General features: G+C 36.7%; 1 protein-coding gene across 2 annotated transcripts in view; it reads left to right on the top strand.

Moving 5' to 3' along the window:
* The window catches only part of Sgcz (sarcoglycan zeta), a 246,332-nt gene extending 234,785 nt beyond the window's left edge, over positions 1-11,547 (top strand). For both annotated transcript variants that reach the window (XM_048330456.1, XM_048330455.1), the window contains 2 exons: positions 410-533; positions 11,353-11,547. In XM_048330456.1, the coding sequence (XP_048186413.1) occupies positions 410-533; positions 11,353-11,547 (319 nt within the window). The remainder of the gene's footprint in view (positions 1-409; positions 534-11,352) is intronic.
* The last annotated feature ends 8,833 nt before the right edge of the window (positions 11,548-20,380 follow it).

The raw sequence follows: 20,380 nt of genomic DNA, 5'->3' as shown, positions 1-20,380 counted from the left end.
AGTGAGGAATATGTAAATACTAGATTGGGCCAATTTATTTATTTGAACTCCATCATTAATATTGATACTATATAAAAGATTTAAACGTGTAAACTTATCTTGACCTACTTTCCATAAGCATTATAAGGAAAACACCATACAAAAGTTGTTATGAAATCATTATATTAATGGAAGTGAATAATTGATAGGAACAAATGAACATTTTTAATAATGAGCCACAGAGTGGGTAAGGCAGTAAAAACCATTCTAAAATGGATTTTGGCTTGGAATTATTGCTTGGTATGGGGAGGATGTTTTATGGATGCCTTTCCGTTTGGAATTCAAAGGGTTGCTTCCTGTTGACTGATGCTGTCTGGGCTCACGATGATTTTTCTTGTTTCTGTGGATGATATTTTCGTTCTTCCATCAGGCTTGAATCACCAACTAGATCTTTGATCATGGAAGCGCCCCGTGGAGTCCGGGTGAGTGCTGCTGCCGGAGACTTCAAGGCTGCCTGCAGGAAAGACCTTCATCTGCAGTCCACCGAAGGCGAGGTGAGTTCCGCTGGTCAACTTACCTACAGGTTTTTTTGTGGCAAAACCTAAACTACAGTTTGTTAGAAAATTCAATTGGGTAAATATTCATAATCCTTGAATACGAAGTACGAGAAATATGAAGATTCCTCCCTCAATTAAAAACTTTAGTAATCTTCTATTTAAAGGTATTCACTCATAGGACATTTAATGTGGGCAAATACAACTTTGCCATTTCAGAGTCAGCATATAATTAGAATTAATATCAACACAATAACATGAATGAAGGGAGTCTATTTTGTATGTCTTGTTTGGGATCTTTTTTTTCCCCAAATTTTTATTATCAAACTGATGTACAGAGAGGTTACAGTTTCATATGTTAGGCATTGGATTCATTTCTTATACTGTATGTTACGTTGTCCCTTCCCCCCCCTCCCTCCTCCCCCTTTCCCTTCCCCCCCCCCTGAGGTGTTCAGTTCACTTACACCAGTTTGGCAAGTATTGCTTTTGTAGTTGTTTGTCTTTTTTGACCCTGTGTCTCTCAATTTTTGTATTCCCTTTCAATTTCCTACTTCCAATACCAGTATACACGATTTCCAATATACTCAGATAAGATTACAGAGATAGTGTAAGTACAACCACAGGAAGGTGATACAAGAACATCATCAATAATAGAAGCTACAGATACACATGGGACGTTGAAAGTAGTTACAACTGTGATATAACAATCGTTTCCATAACATGGAGTTCATTTCATTTAGCATCATCTTATGTGTTCATAAGGGTATAGCTATTGGGCCTTGTGATGCTCTGCTATGACTTGCCTAAACCTGTACTCATTATTCCCAATAAGGGAGAACATAGAGTCCATGTTTCTTTGGGTGTGGATCACTTCACTTGGTATAATTTTTTACAAGTCCTTCCATTTCCTTAGAAATGGGACAATGTCATTCTTTCTGATAGAGGCATAAAATTCCATTGTGGGTATGTACCACATTTTCCTGATCCATTCGTCTACAGAGGGGCATCTGTGTTGGTTCCAGATTCTCGCTATGACAAATTGTGCTGCGATGAACATTGTTGTGCTGGTGGCATTACTATGATTATGTTTGTGGACTTTTGGATAGATACCCAAAAGTGGGGCTGCTGGGTCATAGGGGAGTTCTATATTTAGCCTTCTGAGGAATCTCCATACTGCTTGCCAGAGTGGCTGAACCAGTTTACATTCCCACCAACAATGAAGTAGGGTTCCCTTTTGGCCACATCCCCTCCAAAAATTGTTATTGTTAGTTTTCTTGATATATGACATTCTTACTGGGGTGAGATGGAATCTCAATGTTGTTTTGATTTGCATTTCCTTTATGGCCAGTGATGTAGAGCACTTTTTCATATGTTTCTTGGCCATTCTCATTTCCTCATCAGAGAAGTCTCTTTATAAGTCGTTAGCCCACTTGATGAGGGGGCTATTGGTTCTTTGCGGTTTTGTTTTGGAGGAAGGTAATTTTTTTAGTTCTGCATATATTTTAGATATGAGGCCTTTGTCCGTTGAATGGCCGGTATAGATCTTCTCCCAGTCTGTGGGCTTTCTGTTTATCTTGCGAGCTATGTCTTCTGCCATGCAGAAGCTCTGCAGTTTGATGCAGTCCCATTTGTCCAACCTTTCTTTGATTTGTAGCCGTTCTGGGTCTTTGTTAAGGAAGTTCCGTCCTGCGCCAAGGAGCCCAAGTGTTTCTCCTACTCCTTCCTTTAGTGTTTTCAGGGTGTCTGTTTTGATTTTGAGGTCTTTAATCCATTTGGAATTGATTTTGGTGCAGGGTGATATATAAGGATCTAGTTTTAGTTTGTTGTATGTGTTGAGCCAGTTTTGCCAGCACCATTTGTTAAAGAGGCTATCTTTCTTCCATACTATTGTTTTAGCTCCTTTATCAAAGATTAAGTAGGCGTAGTTCTGTGGGTTCATTCCCGGGTCTTCAATTCTGTTCCATTGGTCTTCCGGCCTGTTCCGGTGCCAATACCAAGCTGCTTTTATTACTATAGCTTTATAATACAGCTTGAAGTTGGGTATTGTAATTCCTCCAGCACTGTTCTTTCTGCTTAGGATTGTTTTTGCTATTCTAGGTCTTTTATTGTTCCATATGAATTTCTGGATTGCTTCCTCTATTTCATTAAAAAATGGTGTTGGGATATTAATGGGTATTGCATTGAATTTGTAGATAGCCTTTGGCAATATTGCCATTTTGATTATATTAATCCTCCCAATCCAGGAGCATGGGAGGTTTTTCCATTTCCTTAGTTCTGACTTAATTTTGTTTTTCAAGCTTTTAAAGTTCTCATCAAAGAGGTCTTTCACTTCTTTGGTTAAGGTTATTATTAGGTATTTTAGGTTTTGGGGGGCTATTGCAAAAGGAGTTGCTTTCCTGATTTCAGCCTCGGTCTTCGGGTCGTTAGCATAGAGAAAGGCCGTTTATTTTTGAAGGTTTATTTCATATCCTGCAACTTTGCCAAAGATTTGGATCAGCTCTAGTAGCTTGGGGGTAGAGTCTTTGGGATTCTTTATGTATAAGATCATGTCATCTGCGAAGAGAGAAAGTTTAACTTCATCTTTTCCTATTTGGATCCCCTTTATATTCTCTTCTTGCCTAATTGCTCTGGCTAGGAATTCTAGTACTATGTTGAAGAGCAGGGGAGAGAGTGGACATCCCTGCCTTGTTCCTGATTTTAAAGGGAATGGATTTAGTTTTTCACCATTTAGAGTTATGCTTGCTTTTGGTTTGTCATAAACTGCCTTGGTTATATTGAGGAATGTTCCCTGGAATCCCAGTTTTCCCAGGGCTTTTAGCATAAATGGGTGCTGGATTTTATCGAACGCTTTTTCCGCATCCAGAGATAAAACCATGTGGTTCTTTACCTTGCTCCGGTTGATGTGGTGGATTACATTAATTGACTTGCGTATATTAAACCAACTTTGCATTCCTGGGATGAATCCAGTTTGATTGTGGTGTACAATTTTTTTGATGACCTGTTGAAGTCGATTGGCCAGAATTTTGTTGAGAATTTTTGCGTCTATGTTCATCAGGGAAATCGGTCTGTGGACCTCTTTCCGTCTGTCCAGAGGTGATAGTGGAGTGTTAAAGTCCCCAACTATCAATGTGTTTGGGTCTATGAGTGTTTTTAGAGTCAGTAGTGTTTGTTTGATGAAGTTGGGTGCTCCTGCCTTTGGTGTGTAGATATTTAGAATGGTTATATCTTCCTGTAGGAGAGATGCCTTTACTAGTATGTAGTAGCCTTCTTTGTCTCTTCTTACCTTTTTTAATTTGAAGTCAATTTTGTCTGATACTAGGATTGCAACTGCAGCCTGCTTATGGGGGCCATTTGCTTGATAGATTTGATTCCAGCCTTTCACTTTTAGAAGATGTTTACTTTTGCTGGATAGATGTGTCTCTTGGAGGCAGCAGAAAGATGGATCTTGATTTTTGATCCAACTTATGAGCCTATGTCGTTTGATTGGAGAATTAAGTCCATTAATGTTGAGAGTTAGGATTGAGAGATGATCGTTTGTTCCTTTCATTATCACTATCTTGTTTGAAGCTGTGTCTTCCCATTTCTTGATCTGATGTTTACTATTTAGGGTTCATTTCTCTGTCTGTATTGGGATCTTGATTATTTTCCCTGTATAGTACATCTTTGAGGATTTTCTGTAAACCTGGTTTGGTGGAGATATATTGTTTCAGTTTTTCCTTACTGTGGAAGACTTCAGCTATGAATGAGAGTTTGGCTGGGTACAGTATTCTTGGTTGGTAGTTATTTTTACTTAGTGTTTGGTATACTTCATTCCAGGCTCTCCTTGCTTTCATGGTCTCTGTTGAGAAGTCTGGGGTAATTCTGATTGCTTTTCATTTATATGTGATTGTTTTCTTCTCCCTAACAGCTTTAAGGATTCTTTCCTTGGACTCTACTGATCCTGTTTTGATCACAATGTTTCTGTGGGATGTCCTATTCTGATCTGGTCGATTTGGGGTTCTAAATGCTTCTTGTATCTGTATAGCCCTTTCCTTCTGGATATTTGGGAAGTTCTCAGCTAATATTCTGTTAAATAGATTGCCTATCCCATTAACCTCTTTCTCCAAGTTTTCCTCAATACCTATTATCCTTAAATTGGGCTTCCTGATCGTGTCTTGAATCTCCTGTAGCGATCTGTTTTGTGATTGGACTGGATTTGAATTGTTTTTTTATCTTTCTCCATAGAATCTAAGGAATCTTCAGCTCCTGAGATTCGATCCTCTGATTCAGTTAGTTGGGATTGTAGGCTAGCTACTTGATTTCAAATCTCTTTTCCTTCTGACTGGTCTTTCCTGATGATTTCAATGTCATTTATTTGGTCTTGTATGGACTTCTTTACTTCATTCACTTCATTACTTTGGTTTTGAGTGTTGTCTCTCAAATCTTAAAGCTGGTTAGCTATCTTTTCATTTGACTCTTGAAGTTCATTTATCTTTCTATTTGTGGATGCCAAGAAATTCTCCATTAATTTTTGCTTTGCCTCCTCACACTCTAGAATAATTGCTTGAAGAGATTCAAACTTTTCATTTATCATGTTTATCAGTAGACTTTGTAGAGCATTTTGGGGGGTTCTCTTCTATGTCTTTGATTGACTGCTCTGCTTCCTGCTTGTTTTGAGTGGGGGATAAGACTTCATTGTTTGCCATCTTTCTTGTGTTCCTTCTGCCCATTTGGATTGGGAATGCCAGTCTACCAGCACCTGTGAGCACCGTTTAAGACCCAAAGCAGCCCTTACCAAGCACTGTTGTGTAAATCTTACAAGTTCACAATTATATACACATACCTTGTATACCTGTCTATAAAATTAGATTTGGTGGTCCTAGAGAATACAATTTCAATATAACAACCAATCCTGGGACCTGTATTCAGTAGTTACTTATTTACTGTTACAACCCTATAAGCAATTCTTGTTTTTATATTAAGTTCTTTTAGAACTGGCTTTCTCTATGAACCCCTTTGATTCACTCGGATTAAGCTGAGATACCCTCTATCCAATAACCAGGAGTCAATGGAACCTGTTGTTCGGGATCTTCAAACAAGTTGTTAAAGGATGATCGATGGGTATAAATTAGATAGAAACAAAAATCCACATGATTGATTGCAACATATGATGATTACACATTACAAAGTGTAAGTACTGTACATTTCATAAAGGTAGAAGAAAGGGCTTCAAAGTTTCCACTATGAATGAAAGCCAGATGTGTTGGCATATGACTAAATTGCCAGCTATTTTTGAGGCAGAGTTAGATTGTCATACAAGCCCAGTCAGGGCAAATCTGGAAGCTCTTATCTAAAACATAAACAAATAAATAAAGATAAATTATAAATATCTGGGGTGGCTCTAATGTCTGAGTCCTTGTCTAAAAAGAGTGAGCCCTAATTTCAAACCTCACTAATGCCTTCCCTCCTCAATTTTTCTCAAAACAACAATTGACATTTGAAGACATGACTATGTTTAGCTGGATTTGCACATCGTAGGCACTGTTCGAAATTACATGGTACCATCGTAAATAATGGCACTGTCTATATTTTATGTATCTACTAAAAATAAATCAAGGTGTGGGGATGTAGTTTACTGGCAAAGAATTAGCCTACTATGTGCAAAAGCACAGGGTCAATCCTCACTACTCTAATAAAATAAAACAATGAATAAAGTTCTTCTGAAAGTACTTTGCATTTTAATTGATTTTTTTAGTAGGAATAGTATCTTTAGTGATTAAGAGAAAAACAGAACCATATTTTTCTATTTGCTTTAACTTAAGATTTTCCTAAGGATATACATGTTAATGATTGTCTTCTACATGACTTTTCCTCTAAGAAACTTTTTAAATCTTTGATCTCTTCAAACATCATCTATTATTTTCTGAATGTCTGCTTTAAATATCCCTACGTGCTGTGGTTAACTTCTTACTGAAATGGGATATTCAACTATTTATTTCATTTACCATGTTTGCTGTATATCTTGTGATTAGGTTTTCTACAGACTTATACATTTTCCACATCTAAAAATTCCTAGCTATCTCTTCCAATTTATCCCTGCTTCACCTCTTCCAAAATGTCTTGTTTTTGTTTTGTTTTGTTTTTTTGCTGAAACTCTAAAGAAATGTTACGCCTTCTCTGTTTTTTCTATTGTTGTTGTAGAGTTAATATAAAGTAGGGTTACAATTACATGGAAGAGGTAATGAGTAATGAGTATAATCCTTTTTGAACCGTGTCTCCCCTTCCCTCATTTCTTCCTCATATCCTCAACCGCAGAATTTCCAGTTATTTTTCCACATAGTGTCTAGTGAGTATCTGTGATACTTGTTCACCCTTTTTCCACCTTTTCCGTCTTCTCCCAAATATAAGCTAACAAGCAAGACAAAAGGAAAAGAAACAAAAACAGCAACAATGGCAACTAAAGAGTGTCTCTTCTTTCCTTTTTTTGGAGCTCATTTCCTAGAATATTATTTTATATGATCATCTGTATATAGCTGTCTATTTTCTTATGGTATCTCAGAGTCTCCTTTCCACTATCCATTTCCCTGTCTTCTACTGCCTCAATCTGTTTGTGTATTCAGGTGTACATTACGAAGATCCTTCCAGGAACTATTCTATTAAATCCAAGCATTCCACTTTTTTTCTTCTTTATTTTCAAAATGAAATACAGAGGGGTTACAGTTGCATATGTAAGGCAGTGAGTACATTCTTATCCAACTTGTTACCTCCTCCCTCATTTCCCCCCTCCCGTCTCCTTTTTTCTCTCTCCCCCCATGAGTTGTACAGTTGTTTACAGCAAACGGTTTTGTAAGTATTGCTTTGGAATTGTTTGTCTTTTTATCCTTTGTCTCTTTATTTTGATATTCCTTTTCCCTTCCCTAGTTCCAATACACTCATATACAGTATCCAGGGTACTCAGGTGAGATAGAGTGATAACAGGGGTAAAACCACAGGAAGGGAATACAAGAGGAAAAGAAAAGGATACGCTTCCCATGGCATGTTGAAAATAATTACAACAACTATAAACCACTTGTTTCCATAACTTGAAATTCATTTCACTGAGCAACATCTTATGTGTTCATAAGGGCATAGCTATTGGGCTCTTGTGATCTTCTTTAGGACTAACCTAAACATGTACTAATTGTTCCCTATGAGGGAGACCATAGAGTCCATGTTTCTTTGGGTCTGGCTCACTTCACTTAGTATAATTTTTTCCAAGTCCTCCCATTTCCTTACAAATGGGGCAAGGTCATTCTTTCTGATAGAGGAATAAAATTCCACTCTGTATATGTGCCACATTTTCCTGATCCACTCACCTACTAAGGGGCATCTGGGTTGGTTCCATATTTTAGCAATGACAAACTGTGCTGCGATGAACATAGTTGTGCTGGTGGCTTTAGTGTGGTCTTGCTTATAATCTTTTGGGTAGATGCCCAAAAGTGGGGCTGCTGGGTCATAGGGGAGTTCTATGCTTAGCCTTCTGAGGAATCTCCATCCCACTTTCCAGAGTGGTTGAACGAGTTTACATTCCCACCAACAGTATAGTAGGGTTCCATTTTGGCCACATCCCTTCCAGCATTTGTTATTGTTAGTTTTTCTGATAATGAACATTCTTACTTGGGTGAAGTGGAATCTCTGTTGTTTTGATTTGCATTTCTTTTATGGCCAGTGTTGTAGAGCACTTCTTCATGTGTCTCTCATTCCTTTTTTTTAACTGTGTTTTTTCTTGTCTTTCCTTTTTTAGTACTGGACATCAAACTCAGGACTTTGCACTTGCTAGGCAATGCTTTGCCACTGAACTACATCCCAGCTCTCAGTTAACTTTTAATTGCAATGATTATATTTTATTTGTTTGTTTCTACAATTCCCATTTGTTCTTTTGCAAACCTGGCTGGACATCTTGGTAGTTATAGATTTGTTTTTGTTTTTTAATTTTCTTATTTGTCTGTAATTTTACCTTAATTGTTTTAAATACTTCTATCTAAGTAGTAGTTTTGGCTGTATATTTTAAAATATAACCACCAAAATCCTTAAGGATTTTTATTTTATATTATATATATGTATATATATATATATATGTCTGTTTATTTCTGTTCACAACAGTTAATTCCTTTTTTTCTTCCTTTGAGTGCTTATCTATCTTTTATTATGAGTTCACTAAGGTCAAGTGAGAATAATAATTCAAGGCTGAGAGAGAGCGGTTCTTAAGTTATACTTATGCAGCAATTAATGGACAGAATCTTACCTTTGTCCATTAATTTGGTTGCTGAATCAAGATAAATTTTAGTTGTATATTTTGCCTCTGAATTATAAACAGACTTACTAGAAGAACCATAGTAGTGCCTTAGTGGACAATAAAATATAATTACTTAGAAAAATGTCTTACAACATTTTAAAAGTGCATATTTTTACTGCTGCAATTTTTGTTCCAATACAATTGCAGACTATGATACTTGCACAAAAATAAAAATGTTTCTTAAATAAGGTGTTAGAGTTGCTTTATACCATACTAATTATTCCATTGTAGTTATTTATAATGAATGTTCTATAAGGATATTAGTGGTTATTAATCTCTTTTCTGCTCCCATTTATGAATTTTCTACTTAGATACTTTAACTAAGTGTATTAGAAACTTATTTAATTCAGTTACAGTGCAGCATTTGTCAATGATGTTAAGGTATAAATAAATGAGGTATAAATAAATGATAAATGCTCTGAAGAACTATGGAATGACAAAAAAGATCTCTTCTTGCTACATTGACTCTACTGAAAGTCATACTGAGGATTTATTGAACAAGGTTGAATAATATTAAATCCCTGCCTTTAGCTTCTTTAGTTAATATAAAAACAGACATTGCCTTCAAATATAGAAAATAGTGGAAATGCAGAATAAACTGTACATACCATTCCATACTTGAGACAATCCAAAGTCATTTCAGACAATGCTTCAAGGAATTTCAAAGTTAGCTCTGAAAAAGCAAGAGTTATTATAATTAACATATTACAAGTTGTATAACACATACTTATGTATACATGCAATCATACATATACTTATCACATATATGCTTGTTACATATATGTACCAAAATTTCTCAGGAAGAATACTTCTTGAAGTGATTAAGTTTTTGGTCTGTTTTTTTAGTGAGTTATAGGACTGATTTGAACAGAAACAGATTGATTCTTGGTTGAGAGAAGAGGATGACCAGCTTAGGATAATAATTCTAATCTCAGGGATGAGTTTCAAAACAAGTGAGTTATATGGTCTATAAAACAACACAAAATAGACATATCAATTTTGGAAACTGGGAAGTAGACAACACCATAGTAACCACTTTAACAGAATGGGAATGACTGGTCAGGCCCTTCCATGCTGCAAGCAACCTGAGAGAGTCAGAAATGTGACAATAGAAGGAACCGAGAGACAACAACAGCCGCTCTACCTCCTAGTTCATTTCTCTACCTGACACTGAGAAAGGGCATCTTCTCTTTTGAAAGGCACCCTACAAATGCATTTTTTGACCGATAAAGTCAACTTCTTTCCCTTGGTTCAAGCTAAAATCTGTGTCTACGCTAATTATGTATGGAGTAAAGATATGCTCATGTAGACAAGCACTGTCTACGTTTGTCCCTGAACGAGTGGGAAGGCTAAAGAGCAGTGAGTGGCTTCGAGGAAACAGCCCCCCCCCCCGCCCCCACCTTTCAGGACCGACTTTCCAAAGCTTGTTGTGTCCTCGGAAGGCTCCACAGTTGACTCATGATTTCTGAGGCTGTCCCCTCCAGTCTTACTTGTCTGAAACATCCATTCTCTGTATATCCACATAAGACACAGCAATTGAAAGACAACCGGTTCTAAAATGGCAAAAGCTACATGTGACGTGGTGTAAAACAACAAAACAAAACAAAAAAAGACCCAGAAAATGATGCCAGATTTGTAACCCTTTCTTCCCTTTGGAACTTTGCTGATGCATATCAAATCTTAGGATCCCTGTCCCCGAAGATGCTGACTAGCATTGGGATAGTTGAAGTAATTCCCCAAGGTTGAGAGAACATAAAATCCGTCTGAGGGGAGAGGACAGACGTGTGACGGGGAGAAGGATGGAAGTGATGACCACGGAAAGGAAGCAGTGGAGGCTCGGATGGACACACTAAGTTGTGACCTGCTGTGGCACAACCTTTTGAAGTTCAGGGGGGGAAAAATAGGCTAAAATTAAAAATACTTTTACAAAGTGCTTATTTAGAGAAGTAGGTGTTGAGTACGGATACATTTCATGGAAATTTCAAACCTACAGTAACTGCTTCTTGCTGGCTGTGTGGGTCATTTACGTGATAAAATTATGAGACTGACGCGCGCGCGCGCACACACACACACACACACACACACACACACACACACACACACACACACACACACACACACACACACACAAAGTTGCTTCCAGAAAGCAGGGGCAAAGGCTTGCTTAGGCTGGTGGGGGAGTTCCGAGTGGAGGCTTCCGGGATTCCCTCGGTGGGGCGCCTCGGGGGGCAGGCTGGCCTCCGGAGCAGGTGGCCCCGGGTTGCATTTCAGATGGAGGGCTTCGTGTCCGCACGCACCCCGTCTCCCAGGAGGAGCCGGCTCCCGCGCTTCTGCAGGGACACCGTGGGGCCGTCATTGGTCCGTTCATCCCAGCCCGGCCCCCAAACCCGCGGGGTCACCCCGGGGCGCCCCCTCTCTCTCCATCCTCCCGGGCCGCCCGAGCCCCGCGGGGGGCGCACCGCACCGCGCGCCGCGGAACTAACGTGCCGCGTCCTCTCCCCGCAGATCTTCCTCGACGCGGACAGCATCCGGCTGGGCAACCTCCCCATCAGCGCCCCGACGTCCTCCCCGCCCAGCCCCGCCGCCCCCCGACAGACCGTGTACGAGCTGTGCGCGTGCCCCAGCGGGAAGCTGTACCTGTCCCCGGCCGGCGCGGGCTCCACCTGCCAGGCCAGCAGCCACATCTGCCTGTGGAGCTGAAGGGGGGCCCCGCTCCCCACACCGCCAGCGCCTTCCGGGCCCGGCCGTCCGCGGCTCCGCGCCGCGCGGGGTCCCTCCGTGACCGATCCGCCCGGGGGCGGCTCCCCGCGGCCCACGGGGCCTGGCCGCCCCCGCCCCCCCCGCCCCCCCGGACTCACTGAACTCCCGAGCCGGGGGCGCAGGACCGAGGGACAGCCCCCCCGCCCGGGGGAGAGGGGGAGGAGAGGAACACAGGTGCCTTTGCTACAGGAAGGGAAGCACAGCCTTTTCCATGCCTTTCGGTTCCATTTCACCCTTCGACGTTCTGATTTGCAGCCCTCGGCTAGGAACTGCACCTGTGCACATGACACCCGGGCGACACCCCCGGCACCCCACGGCCAGGCGAAGTGGGTGAATCCTGAACACAAGGCAAAACAAACAAAAAAGAACTAATTCTGCAGTACGAAAGCACAATTTTTTCCATTCATCTTTTTGGATGTAAACTCTTACCCCCGAATTTTAAGGTTTTGAAGCATTATGTAATGCTTGCTTTACTAAAAAAAAAAAAAAAATTAAATTCGATACATGGTTTTTAACAAAACAAAACAAAACAAAATGGAATCTCTCCCTGGGTTTTATTTCTTTAAAACTGATGTGTTGTTACTCTTTGTCTACTAAGTCAAAAATTTTGTACGTTAGGCAATTTTGAAAGCACTCAGCAATATAATCTTTACAGAATGAACAAAATGCCATTATACTGTCATTTATCAGATCTGGATGGCCTTCTATAAAACTTACTGGCTATTGCATGTGGCATATTTGCTTTTGTCCAAACATCTACTTAATTGCAATAGAAGATAAGATTAAGAAGGTGGTGGAGACTCCATACATCCTGTCCGTACAAATTTACAAGATATCCTTTGTATCTAGGTTTAAGTACTGCATTTTTTGTGCTCCATTCACTTTAAACTTCATTTAGCTAAAGTTCAAGTATCCTCTACATACATAAATGATGAGATTAGTAATACTAAGAAAGTCTTCACTTTCCACTGGCTTAGCGACTTCTAAAATTATCTATTTTATTAATTGGAGGTTAAGATTCTTGAAGGTAAGAAATTGAATTAAAATCCAAACAGTAAAATGATAAATTTTACTTAAAAATTTGAGCATATATACTGATTCCGCTCAATTTTATCCTTTAGGAAATTCGTTACAATTCTATTCAATAGTTAACATTTGTCCCTTTTGTTAGACTCTTCACTTCTGCTGACATCAGAAACCACAGCTCTTTCCATTCTTCGCTGCATATTGTTCTTCAATTAGCTTCTAATTTATAATACCAGAATATCGTAGGCTTATCACAATATTCCTTAACTCCCATTTTTGAAATCTACGGACCCCAAGAATGTAAAGCTCTAAAGTATTTCCTAGCTTTGGAAGATGACTTGATTAACTTTAAGGTAAGTCCTAATCTTCACATGTCATGCTCACTCTTTCCTAAATTCTACACAAGCCGGGCAGATGTGTGAAAGTTCCGTGTTGAGAGCTCTGGACGAGAGAAGTACAGATATCTGCTGCTGGAAGTCACATGGGAAATGGGAACTTGTTTGTTTAATTAGAGTGGGAAATCTGGATAATGCAAGCAGCATAATGAACCATTTGGCCAGAATTATCTTGTTTAGTAAGTCCAACATTTCTAATAATTGGAAAGTTCTCCATCAGTGAACATATTCTGCTCTCAGCAGAAACATCCAAAATCTAGCTCATGTGTATTATTTTGGAAATAAAACTTTGCTTCTTTTTGGAGTTTTTTTTTTTTATAAATCATTAAATTACACTGAATTAAATTTAATATATATAATTGGCTAAAAATTAAGGAACAGATTTTACTTAACCTTAAAACAGTAGAAATAGCATGAGAAATATGTATATTAATCTTTCCAAATACAAAACATCACACACGAGATTATAAAAAAGTGGGTGCTAATCACTATAATATGTATAAATTCTGTATTAATTTGGTACCTAACAAATCAAATAATTAGCCAGTAAAAGGAAATAATATTTTAGATGAGTAATTTGCCATCGTTCTAAATTAAAAATTTGCTACTCAGATGAACTGAGTTAAGAAATCAACTATCTCCAGACATTAGTTTACAAAAAAAGAAAGAAAGGGAAAAGAACCTTCACAGATTTTAACAAAAATATCTTCTCAAATGTCCATCTGACATTTCTTTTGCTTTCACATAGTTTAGCAAAGAAATACTAGAAATCTAGATTACATATCACATTCACTGAAGACGAAATGAGCAAAGACAAGAAAGGATATCAAAACAAATGCCAGCGCAAGGATATCCAATTTTCAATTCAAGACTGGTGACTCGTACTTGCTCTTTTAGAAACTTGCGCAAAAATAACCAGGGTTTGAAGCCAGTCCGGTATGGCTCTCATCTCAATAAAGTCATTTTAGCCTGTAGGAGGCTGAAGTCCGGAACATCCATTTCCAGGCCATTCCAAAGTCTGTGAGATTCCATCTCAATGGAAAAACTCGCTGTGTTTACACAGATCCGTCATCCTAAGGGAGGGTAGGATACATATAACAGGGAAATACAGGGGGCTGTCCTAGTCAACATTACATAATTGCCACGAATTATCTGACTGTGAGATTTCATCAGAATATTTGTGTTGACCCACCGTCCCTTAGACTGAGTTTCTCTTGAAGACTCATTTCTTAAAAGATTCATCCCACACTTCCTTATTTTTCTAATAGAATAGACTTGAATGTTTCATGATTCATAGGTCTCTGAACTTCAGAATAGCATGAAAATATCCATAGATATCCCAGTTCTATGATTATTTTCATATTATTCTTTACATTACAACATAGATACAAACAACACCATTAAGTTTAAAGGTAAAAACTCATCTGTGAATTATACTCAGAAATACGATTACTTTAATTTTTAATTATATCGCCCTACCAAGTGTCCTATGTGAAGATAGGCAGGCAGAAGGCAGGCAGTCAGAAAGCAGGAAGGAAGGGGGAAAAAAAAGGTAAGGCTAGTATTCTTGTCATTTAAATTAGTCATCAATAAAACAAAACAAAATAGTCACCAGAAATGGATAAATCAAGACGTACTTGAGTGCAGTTGCTTGAAGTTTATCTCTACTTTTTCCTCAAGAAGAAGAAAAAGAAGAAGAAAAGACATTAAGGGACACATTATTCTCTTCTCTTTCAGAGTGTTTCAATAAAACATTTTTAAAACAACAAAAATTCTAAATTTTCTGGTTTTTTTTTTTTTTTTTACTCAACATCTCCTAAATTTCTATGGTGTATCGATTAGTCTTGTTTTTCTTATTTTAATATGAATTAAATGCTTCATGATCTGATACATGTATAACTTAATAAGGTTTGGGGGCAATGATAAAATTCATTCCTTTTTTTTTTGTAATTTGGAAATCTAAGATTATAGTATCCTAAATCTCAGACAATGGAGGTTTGAGATCGAATTCTGGTTCTGACCTTAGGTACTCATGTAAACTTCCTGAAGAAATAAATTTATTTTGGCAAGTTTACTTATCTGTGAAAAGGATACATTGAGCTAGAAGTCCTTTCAGTCATTTTTTTTCTTCTAAATTTCACTTCTTACTCTCTTCACTCACTTGTATCTCTAAACTTCATTGACTTTTAAGAAAAGTCTCAGCTATCTTGAGTTTGGCAACCTTATTCGAAAACCTTAGCTGCTTAAAAAGCTGTTCATAAATCCTGAAATGCAAATGTTCCAAGAACCCTAACCCGTTCCTTTTTCTTTACTCTCATTTTTGCTCTTACTATTTGATCATTAAAATCCTTCTGGGTAGAATGTATTTGATTGAAAAACTTCAGTAACATGGTATCAAAAAGGAAGAGATTGTGTTTGGTTCTTACTACAAATTTACTACACATTCTTATCAAATATAAACATTCAATTGACTGTTCTATTATTATTTTGCTATTCATTCCAAAAGGTCCTGATGACTTACTTGCAAAAAGAGAGAGAGAGAAAGAAAGAAAGACATGGTTTTGATCACCAAGGCTAATGCCTGAGTTATGTTATTCCAAATTTCAACATATTCTCACACCAAAATGCTTCATCTATCTTCTCAGTGACTTGGTTGCAACAGTGTCTCATTTTCAACACATGGCATTTTATAGAGTAAAACTCATAATAAACTTTGTCAAAAGAATTACTGTATTTCTGTCTGAGGCAGTTAAAACCCAGACAGTAATATATATAAGCATTATGTTTTAGTAGCAAATAATTTCATTATTATAATACTAAATTATTGCAATAGTTAAAGGTATTCAGTTGCCATGTTCTTTACAAAACCGTCAAAGTCAAACCTGTCTTTGAGTTTTATGTGATTGTGGTCTTGTCATCTTATGCATTCTGATGCCTTTGGCTAATAAGAACTACTCATGGGACCACATTTAAAGTCGATATGAAAAGAAATTATTTGCTTTAAGTATTAGTATGCAGTAAAGTAATGAGAACAGCAAAACTCATTATTACAACATAAAATGATATTGTATTTTTGTTCTTTTAAACAATCATCAATAAATGAATGACCTCATAGAACCCTGTTGTCGTATTCAACTAAAACTCAATAGTTGTTAAACTGTCAATGACCAAAGACTGGGATTTCTATTGTACTTAATTATACAACATTGATGCTTGTACTAATTTATTTAGATGAATAATGTGAAGGTGTTCCTTTAATTATATCATGAGTTAACAAATATCCTACTTGCAGGATTCTGAGCTAAGGCCATCACTGAATGCTTGTGTTGTAGGACAGGAGTACTGATATGTGAATTCATCTACCATTCATACATGAATAATGAACATTTCAGCTCACATCAAGTCAGTATGTAAAGACATCTCCAAGTCGGGCACTGGTGGCTCACGCCTATAATCCTAGCTATTCAGGACCTGAGATCTGAGGATCATGATTTGAAGCTGGCTGGGCCAATAAAGAGCCCTTGAGACTCTTATCTCCAATTAATCACCAGAAAACTGAAAGTGAAACTGTGGCTCAAAAGTGGTAGAGTGCTAGCCTTGAGCTGAATTGCTCAGGGACAGTGCCCATGGCCAGAGTTCAAGTCCCACAACGGAGGAGGAAAAAAAAAAGGGTACCTCCAAAATACGCTCCTGATGGGTTAACGCAGCTGAGTCTAAACTTTCATTACTTGTTAAAAATTCTTTAGAGAATACAATCAATTCAAACTACTTATAGAACCAGAGGGCTATTTTTTTTAATATTAATTGATGTAGGTATACTCTTAAAGAAAGTCAATGAACTGAAGTATAATTAACTGTGACTTTCTGCTTTACCAATCATAATATATCATTTGTTTAAATATTTACATATAAACACCAAACAGGGTTAAAGACATTCAAGGACACTTACTAACAATGGAGAAAAGTAATTTAAAGTTTGAGTGTTTCCTTATTTATTATAAGGTCCTTAAGCAGGTCCACAATTCCTTTATTTTGTTTTGTAATTTTCATGTAAATGTATCCTTGTATATAGAGATATATAAAAAATGGAACTATTTTCTTACACATACTATGCAATATGTTTGTAAAATTGCAATATTACCAAAATTACAAAAGCTGTGCTTTTGTACTCTATCTTGCTTTATGTAAAACCAATCATTTTCTATTTAAATGGACTGTCTACTATAAATTGTAGATATTACACCTATTTAAAAATCAGTCTATTGTATCTTTTGTTGAGGTTGGGATAGATGGGGTGGGATATATTCTTTGGGGAGAAAACACAGAAAAATTTTGGCAGTGAGAAACTTTTCCTCTAAGAAATGAGATCTTTTAAAGCATGCAATGTGCTCCTATCATTTAAATCTTTCCTGTAATTCTTGTATTTTGTCCTAATTTGGTGCTACTGTGTAAACATGATTAAATATGATAGACAAAATGAGGAACAGAACTCATATGCTCTCATTTTATTTATTTATAGTAAAAAATATTCAAGAAGGAGGGATATGAGTACCAGCAGCAAATAGAAACCTTTTCTATTTATGTGTTATCAATCAATTTCTATTAAGATGTATGCTTATATAAACTTAATATATACTTATATCTGATCACGATGCTTTTTTAATGAAAAACTAAACATAAGACCAAGGATAGGAAAGTATTTAAATTGGTTTAAAAGTATCAATGATTACATTTTTACCAGATGGTTAATAATGTATCCATTCTAAAATTCCTCATTTTGATTTTTTGGGACAAAAAAAATTATTATATATACTAACAAGAATCCTTACACCTACATAACTGTAGTCACACAAATAATCATGAAAGAGAATAGAAACACATGCTGGCCAGAACTCATATATTTAATGTTGCTATGTTCTATAAAGAACCAGTATTGTTTGAGGAGATGGCATGGAGATTGTTACTGTTTAGTAGTGTTGTATTGAAGCCCAGTGCAACACATGCCTGGTGAGTGACATTCTTCTCCTTCTGCATTTTCAAAGAACATCATCTATCTATTTAAAGTTTCTTAAAAAAAAAAAAAGCAGAGACTTTCTCTCTCTCTCTCTTTTTTTACTTTTCCACATACCTGTTTATATCTGGCCCATATATTTAAAACCAAACAAATGAGGACATTTTTCACTCCTTAATGAGGTTTTGAAATATTAATTCTAAGTAAAATTCAACTTAGTGCTCTGAATTTCAAGAAGACCTGTACTAATCTTTGAACAATTGTTTGAATGGTTGTATTAAATATGAAACCATGTATTCACACATTTTTTCCCTAAAAGATCTTCTAGCTCCTTATCAATAACCATAATTATTCCTAGTTTTAGATTATTTTTTATCTAAAATGAATGAGCAAACAGTATTTTTCTCTATCTACAGTGTCATTCCACATCTTTTGATTAGATTTATGATTGTATCCATACCAAGCGAATCTCCAATGTCAGCTGGGGATCCTAGAATTCAATTTAACTCTGCTCTTTCTAGAATGAGTTGAGATCCAAAAGGATCAGGGCTGGGCCCTGTAAAACTTCCCCCACCTCACACCTGGGATTATTCACAATGGGAACCCGGAAAAGCTGCAAACCAGAGAGCTCCTTCACCACTTCCTTGAATTGTACCATTTACCAGTGTTGTTCATACTCATTTGTTGAAATGGATATTTTAAAGGGTAAAAAATAAGGGCAGAGAGGAACACAAAGCTAGGTTTTGGAAAGTCCAGGGGCATGTGTAAGCCAGTCTCTCAGACAGGCTCAATAACCAGAAACTCTCAGAACCTCGATCTGGGGATATGACTATGTATTAAAGCCATTTCTTTATTCTACACTCTTCAGAGCTAGAGCTGAAAGCTACAAGCTTTTCATCATGACTCTGTCTTTCTAATGATCACAACTTATGTTGATGCCACCGTGAGTTACTTCAATAGAGCAGAAGGCACTGTTATGGCTAAAAAATTACAAATGTCCCAGAACTTCTATGTCAGGAACCAGGATGAAGACTAAATATAGAACACACCGCTTTTCCTAGCACCCCAATTTATGATGGATTTAAAACCTCCATGTTAAGAAGTGGAGGTAGAAACATATATAAACGTAAGTATATTCGATAATGGACATTAAAATTCAGTATGAGGAGTATTTTTTACTATTTTCAGAACATATACACATGTGCATATGATCGTATAAAGGATGCTTAACCAAATAAACTCAAAGAAATAGAAGCAGCAACAACAGCAAAAAATAATTGTTAGAGAAAATAGGACTGCTGTAAACTTCAAATATACCTTTAGCATCTTCTAACTACAAGGTGTAAGTTAACTTCTTGGGTCATGTCACAAATATTACAGGAAAATTTTTATTTTTCCATATTTCCCTTTCATTGTTAATAAGAACTACTACCCTCCATGAAAGCAGATTTTTTTTTAAAGTGGACAGATCCTGCTGTTATGGAATTCTGTAGTAAGTTTTTTTTAAATTACATAAATCTAGTTAAGAAACAGTTCAACTAATCAAGAAATGGTTTATATAGATGAAAATATAAATTGAATCTTCAATGTTTACCATTAAAAATATAGCATTAGTACCAGGCATAGTGGCAAACGTGCACTCTGGAGACAAGAAAATCATGAGTTGAGGCACAGCTAGACTATGTACTGAGACACTCCCTCAAGAACAAAACAATTTAGAAGAGAGAAATGATAATGGAGATATCAGAACTGAGAAGTGTAAGTAAAAACTAATCTAATTAAAACTATTAACTTCATTAAAATGGCTTTTACTTATTAAATGTTAACAGTGAAAGAAAATGAAATGAGATTACTTAGAATTCAGTGGTGCATGTGAATTTCTAAACACAATTTTAAAAAGTTAAATATGAATAAATTTCTTAATAAGTGTTAATATCAAGCATGAATGAAATGACTACAAAGCATTTATAAATTTACTATCTAATTTTTTTTCATTTTTCTTTCTTTTTTCTTATTTATTTTATTAGTTTAAGTAGTTGTGCCAAGGGGTTTCAATTCAACGTGTCAGTTTATGAGTAAAATGCTTCTTAATCAGTCATTTTTTCTTCCATCATTTTTTTCTCATTAGAGAATTTTATGTCTGTTTTGAAAAAGTACTTTTCCATAAATTTAGCTTTGTAAAATATGGAAAAAGTTGCTTATTGTCTGTCAAAATTAAGGAAATACAGAATCTAATACCAAAATAACCCACATTCAAGAAACTAGTGTTTTTTTCTCTTTTGGTCAGCAAAATTACAAAATTAGATTTTATAGGTCATCTTGAATGTACAGCTGATTTCAC

Source organism: Perognathus longimembris, chromosome 21 (genome assembly GCF_023159225.1).
Source record: "Perognathus longimembris pacificus isolate PPM17 chromosome 21, ASM2315922v1, whole genome shotgun sequence".
Taxonomy (NCBI): Eukaryota; Metazoa; Chordata; class Mammalia; order Rodentia; family Heteromyidae; genus Perognathus; species Perognathus longimembris.
This window is presented reverse-complemented; position numbering and strand designations above follow the sequence as displayed.